The sequence below is a fragment of the Cebus imitator genome, unplaced genomic scaffold (assembly GCF_001604975.1).
Source record: "Cebus imitator isolate Cc_AM_T3 unplaced genomic scaffold, Cebus_imitator-1.0 Scaffold118, whole genome shotgun sequence".
NCBI lineage: Eukaryota > Metazoa > Chordata > Mammalia > Primates > Cebidae > Cebus > Cebus imitator.
In genome coordinates, this window is record NW_016107433.1 from 2,709,336 (window position 1) to 2,716,452 (window position 7,117).

At 40.8% G+C, this 7,117-nt stretch overlaps 1 protein-coding gene across 1 annotated transcript in view; it reads left to right on the top strand.

The window, feature by feature from the left end:
* SNTB2 (syntrophin beta 2) overlaps positions 1 to 7,117 on the top strand; it is a 47,801-nt gene that overhangs the window by 31,315 nt on the left and 9,369 nt on the right. The window contains exon 3 of the mRNA XM_017539333.2: positions 1,659 to 1,855. Within this exon, the coding sequence (XP_017394822.1) occupies positions 1,659 to 1,855 (197 nt within the window). The remainder of the gene's footprint in view (positions 1 to 1,658; positions 1,856 to 7,117) is intronic.

Sequence of the window (7,117 nt, forward strand, 5' to 3'; positions counted from 1 at the left end):
TCTTGACCTTGTGATCCGCCCACCTTGGCCTCCCAAAGTGCTGGGATTACAGGCATGAGCCACCACACCTGGCTTGATTTCTGTAAAGTTTAGTGGTGCCAGTAAACAGATGTATTTTCAACTTTTGTTCTTTAGTATTATGTTGACTATGTGAGTCTTTTGAGTTTCCATACAAACTTTGGAATCAGTTTGTCACTATCTACAAAACTTGCTGGGATTTTAATGGGATGGCATTGAATCTGTAGATCACGTAAAGGAGAATTGACATCTTAATATTGAGTCTTCCTACCCATGAACATAAAATATCTCTGTTTTTTAGATCATCTGCTTTCTTTCAGGAAAGTTTTGAAGTTTTTTTAATAGAGATTCTATACATATTTTGTTGGATTTATGCTTAAGCATTTCATTTTATGATAACTGACATAAACGGTATTATGTGTTGTTTTTTTTTTATTTGGACCTGAAGGAAGAATGGTGTTTTTAATTTAAGATTTCAATTGTTCAAAGCAACTGACTTTTGTATATTAGCCTTATATCCTGGAACCTTGCTATAATTGCTTATTAGTTTTAGGAGTTATTTACAGGGTCTCACTCTGTTGCCAAGGCTGGAGTACAGTGGCATAATCATGGCTCACAGCAGCCTCGACCTCCTGGGCTCAAGCAACCTTCTACCTCAACCTCCCAAGTAGCTGGGACCACAAATGCACAACACCATCCTGAGCTTTTTTTTTTTTTTTTTTTTGTAAAAATGAGGTCTCCCTGTGTTGCCCAGGTTGGTCTTGAAATCCTGGGCTCAAGTGATCCTTCTGCCTCAGCCTCTGAAAGTACTGGGATTACTGGTGTGAGCCACTGCATGCATCATGCAGATGTTTTATTTGTATATTTTGGGGGATTTTAAAAATGTAGACAGTCATGTCATTTGTGAACAAAGACAGTTTTATTTATTTTGGAATTATTTTTTTCACATTTCCTCATAGGTCAAGGAATTCTAGAGACAAATGCAAAAAAGCAGCATGAATTTTTAGATAAAACCCGACTTTATGTTCACTGTGCATCTTTACTAACTGAAACCACTCTGCATTTCCCCAGAAGAGATATTCACTGCCGTCTGCCATTAGAAGTTCTTTGGTGATTGGACAAGAGATTGTTGTTAAAAATACATACATTTTAAGCTCTTTGGCTGAAATGTTTGAAATGCAGTTAGCGATCCATTTTTTCTTACAGAAGTATATTTTTCCTCTGAAGTTATTACTGTTAATTTACTTATTTCCTAATCAAAATCATAACTTTTTGATACACATAATCTCTGGGGAACATAGAGGAGCTCATGGAAAATTAGGGCCACCGTTCACCCAGCTAAGTATTTTGGCCAGGCCCAGTGCCTGTAATCCCAGCAGTTTGGGAGGCTAAGGCAGGAGGATCATTTGAGCCCAGGAATTCAACACTAGTATTTTGTCTTACTGTGACACCAGGGGTCATTTTATAGGAAAACAGAATGGGTTCTAGTTCATAGACTATAATCTTACTTAGAAATGCATATATCTAAAAACTGCTGATGGCTTTTATAAGTTTCTGCTTATCAGTGAGCGCAAATTCCTGACATTTTTCTCTGATAATGCTATAGTTACTTTTGATTTCTGCTCTGTTTGTGGTCTTAGGTTGGTTCATTCTGGCTCTGGATGTCGATCCCCCTCCCTTGGATCTGACCTTACGTTTGCTACCAGGACAGGCTCTCGACAGGGCATTGAGATGCATCTCTTCAGGGTGGAGACACATCGGGATCTGTCATCCTGGACCAGGATACTTGTTCAGGGTTGCCATGCTGCTGCTGAGCTCATCAAGGAAGTTTCTCTAGGTAGAGATGCTTACTTTTTATTTCTAATAGTAATTAAATGGAACTGTTATATAGTCATGCACTGCATAATGACATTTCAGTGATGAATTGCGTATTCAACAGCAATCCCATCAGGTCATAATACCATATTTTTACTATACCTTTTCTAAGTGTACATATGTTAAGATACACAAATGCAGCCTGGGCAACATGGTGAAACCGTCATCTTTACTAAAAATACAAAAAAAAAAAAATTAGCCAGGCATAGTGGTGTGCGCCTGTAGTCCCAGCTGCTCAGGAGACTGAGTGAATTGAGATGACACCACTGCACTCCAGCCTGGGCAACCACAATCTCACTCTGGTTGCCCAGGCTGGAGTGCAGTGGTGTCATCTCAATTCTCAATCTCATTAAAAAAGATACACAAATGCTTACCATTGTGTTACAGTTGCTACAACATTCAGCACAGTAAAATGCTGTATAAGTTTGTAGCCTAAGAGCAATAGGCAATAGCATATAGCCTAAGTGTATAGTGGGCTGTGCAAACTAGGCTTATGTAAGTACACTCTATGATGGTCATACAATCACAAAATCATCTATTGATGCATTAGACATTTCTCAAAACATATTCTTGTCATTAGGTGATGCATGACTGTACCATAATCTGTTTTAAACTATTATCATTTGTACCAGACTTTAAAATGTGTTAAAATATGGCAACTAAAAGTGATGATGACAGAAAGAAACCTGGTTTCTCTTATTTTATTAGCAGTTTTTTAAAGCCTGATACATGACTTGAAGCACATTTATAATACCATATGTAGAACATGGCATTTTTACAGTTCATCTGTTTTTTCTTAAGAGTGGAGATCTCTGTCACCCAGGCTGGAGTGCAGTGGCGTGATCCATCATAGCTTATTGCAGCCTTGAGCTTCTAGGGATCAAGGGATCCAGTTTCAGCCACTGGAGTAGCTGCCCAGCATTTCTTTCTTTCTTCCTTCTCTTCTCCCTTCCCCCTTCCCTCTTTTCCTTTCCTTAAACTTCCTTTCCTTTTGTTTCTTTCGATAGGGTCTAGCTTTGTCACGCAGGCTGGAGTGCAGTGACGTGATCTGAGCTCACTGCAGCCTTAAACTCTCCTGTGTTTAAGTGATCCTCCCTCCTAAGCCTTCCTAGCAGCTAGGACTACAGGTGCTCACCACAGCACCCAGCTAATTAAAAAAATTTTTTTCTGGAGAGCTGGGGTCTCACTTTGTTGCCCAGCCTGGTCTCAAACTCTCTTGGCCTCAAGAGATCCTCCTGCCTCAGTTTGCCAAAGTGCTGGGATTATAGGTGATGGCACCTGGCCTTTTCAGTTTATTTATTTATCTTTTTCAAGACAGTCTTGCTCTATCCCCTACACTGGAGTGCAGTGACATGATCTGGGCCTACTGCAACCTCTGCTTCCCAGGTTCAAGCAATTCTGCTGTCTCAGGCTCCTGAGTAGTTGGGATGACAGGCACCTGCCATCACACCCTGCTAAGTTTTGTATTTTTAGTAGAGACCGGATTTCACCATGTTGGCCAGGCTGGTCTTGAACCCCTGACCTCAGGTTATCTGTCCACCTAGGCCTCCCAAAGTGCTGGGATTATAGGCATGAGCCATTGTTCCCTGGCCTTCAGTTTATTTTTTTTAGAGATGAGGTCTTACTATGTCACCCAGGCTGGTCTTTAACTCCTGGCCTCAAGCTATTCTCGGTCTTAGCCTCCTGAGTAACTGCTGGGATTATAGGCATAAGCCATTGTGCCAGTTCTCATTTAATCTGTATTTAATATTGTAAGGACTAGCTAGGCAAGGTGACTCACACCTGTAATCCCAGCTATTCAGGAGGCTGAGGCAGGTGGATTGGTTGAGGACAGGAGTTTTAAGACCAGCTTGAGCAATAAATTGAGGACCCTATCTCTAAAATGAAAAATGAAGCTAGGTACAGTGGCTCACGCCTATAATCCCAGCACTTTGGAAAGCTGAAGCTGGCGCACTGCTTGAGCCCAGGAGTTTGAGACCAGCCATGGTTACATGGTGAAACCTCATTTCTACTTAAAATACAAAAAATTAGCTGGGAGTGGTGACATACATCTGACACCAGCTCAGGAAGCTGAGGTAGGAGGATCACCTGAGCACAGGAAGTCAAGCTGCAGTGAGCTGTGATAGTGCCACGGCACTCCAGCCTTGGTGATGGGAGCGAGACCCTGTCTCAAAATGAATTAATTTAATTAAATGAAAAAAAATTAGTCAGACATGGTGGTACACACTCTAGTCTCAGCTGCTCCAGAGGCTAAGGTGGGAAGATTGCTTGAGCGCAGTCCAGGGCTGTAGCGCACAATGATCAAGCCTGTGAATAGCCACTGTACTCCAGCCTGGGCAACATAGTGAGAACTTGTCTCTTAAAAGTAATGTAAGGACTCATTTACCAAGTACTAGATACATGGACTCTCCAGTTAAGAAGATTAAATCTAAGCTGTGGATAGCCCGTAAAATATGAGTATCTAGCAAGCTTATGGCTATGGAAAAATAAATGATTTGAAATAGAAGTTCCTCTACAAAAGTTTGAAAACGCCTGTCCAACACTTATTCAAATAAGCACCTAAAGGAAATAAGGTTGGTGGTTTCTTTCCATTGTGGAGGCGCCCTCTTGTGGCTAGTTGTCATGAATTTGGGGTGTTGTGTGTGTATGTATGTATGTATGTGTACACATATATATGTATTTACAAACTTTTTTCTTTTTTTAAATTCTTTTTGGCTTTGCACAAAATAAAAACCTTTATTTAACAATACAGGCAGCTGGGCATGGTGGCTCATGCCTGTAATCCTAGCACTTTGGGAGGCTGAGGTGGCAAATCACCTGATGTCAGGAGTTTGAGACCAGCCTGGCCAACATAGTGAAACCCCATCTCTACTAAAAATACAAAAATTAGTTGACCATGGTGGCACATGCCTGAAGTCCCAGCTACTCGGGAGGCTGAGGCACGAGAATTGCTTAAACCTGGAAGGCAGAGGCCACAGTGAGCTATGATCACATCACTGCACTCCAGCCTGGGCAACAGTGGGAGATTCTGTCTCAAAAAGAAAGAAAGAAAGAGAGAGAGAGAGAGAGAAAGAAATAAATTAAAAATCAGTATTGAGCCAGGCAAGGTAGTTCATGCTTGTAATTCCATCACTTTGAGGGGCTAAGGTGGGCACATCACTTGAGTCCAGGAGTTCAAGACCAGCCTGGGCAACATGGTGACACCTCATCTCTCTTGAAAAAAAAGAGTAAAAAAAGTTTGAAAAAAATACAGTGTTGGAGTTAGGGTGTGGTGGCTTACAGCACAATCACACTGGGATGCTCTGTGTTTCTGTGGGCAGCCGAGGGGTTAAGCCAGCACACTCATGCCCTTTTCTGGCATCTAGGGTCACTGTATCATCCTCAAGAATTCAAGGGGATATGCTTTCCAAAATGAAGAATGCAGCTTGGATTTTCAGCATTTTTTAGTTCTTTTTTTTTTTTTTTTTTTTTTTTTTTTTTTTTTTTTTTTTTTTTTTTTTTTTTTTTTTTTTTTTTTTTTTTTTTTTTTTTTTTTTTGAGACGGAGTCTCCCTCTATTGCCCAGGCTGGAGTGCATTGGTGCAATCTTGGTTCACTGCAACCTCTGCCTTCTAGGTTCAAGCAATTTTCCTGCCTCACCCTCATCGAATAACTGGGACTACAGGCACACGCCACCACACCTGGCTAGTTTTTTTGTATTTTTAGTAGAGACGAGGTTTCACCATATTGGCCAGGCTAGTCTCCAACTCCTGACCTCGTGAGCCACTGTGCCTGGCTGGAATAGCTGTATTTTTTTTACATCAACTTCCTTTTAAAACCATATAGTTGTATTTTAATATCATCTTGGTAACTGTTAGAATAGCTATTATTAAAAAGACAAAAAATAACAGATGCTGGTGAGGATGCAGAGAAAAGAGAACTCTTATACACTGTTGGTGGGACTCTTAATCAGTATAGCCATCACAGAAAACAGTATGACTATTTCTAAAAATAAAAATAGAACTACCTGTGATCTAGCAGTCCTACTACTATCTATCCAAAAGAAGAGAAATTTAGCATATCAGAAAGATACCTGTACCCCCATGTTTATTACAGCACTATTCATAATAACAAAGATATGGAATCAACCTAAGTATCCATCAGCAGACAAGTGGATTAAGAAAATATGGTATACAATGGGATACTATTTGGCCATAAAAAGTAATGCACTCAGGCCATGTGCAGGTTGCTCACGCCTGTAATCCCAGCACTTTGGAAGGCCGAGGCGGGCGGATCACCTGAGGTCAGGAGTTTGAGACCAGCGTGACCAACATGGAGAAACCCCATCTCTACTAAAAATACAAAATTAGCGGGACATGGTGGCACATGGCTGTAATCCCAGCTACCTGAGGGGTTGAAGCAGGAGAATCATTTGAACCCGGGAGGTGGAGCTTATGGTGAGCTGAGATCACCCCATTGCACTTCAGCCTGGATAACAAGAGCAAAACCATCTCAAAGTCATGTCTTTTGTAGCAACATGGATAAAACTGGAGGTCATTATGTGAAGTGAAATAAGCCGGGCATAGAAAGACAAATATAGCATGTTCTCACTCATATGGGAGCTAAAAGAGTTGATCTCATGGATGTAGAGAGTAGAAGATAAATACTAACTGTTGGGATGGGTGTGTTGTGAGGGGCTATGAAGAAGGGTTGGGTAATGGGTATAAACATACAATTAGAAAGAAGGAATAAGTTATAATGTTCAAGAGTAGAGTATGGTGACTGTAGTTAACAATAATGCATTGTATAATTCAAACAGAAGAAAGGACTTAAAATGTTCCCAACACATAGAATTGTTAAATATTCAAGGTGCTGGATACCCTAAATACCTTGACTTAATCATTACACATTTTACACATGTAACAAAATATCGCATGTAACCCTAAGATATATATAAATATTACATATTTATATAAAAATATTACCTTGTGGTTCACACCTATAATACAAGTATTTTGGGAGGCTGAGGCATGTAGATCACTTGAGCTCAGCCTGGGCAACATGGTGAAACCTCATGTCTACAAAAAAAATACAAAAATTACCCAGGCCTGGTAGAGCATGCCTGTAATCCCAACTACTCAGGAGGCTGAGGTGGGAGGATTGCTTGAGCCTGGGATGTCAAGGATTCAGTGAGCTGTGATCACGTCACTGCACTCCAGCCTGAGCAACAGAACAAGACCCTGTCT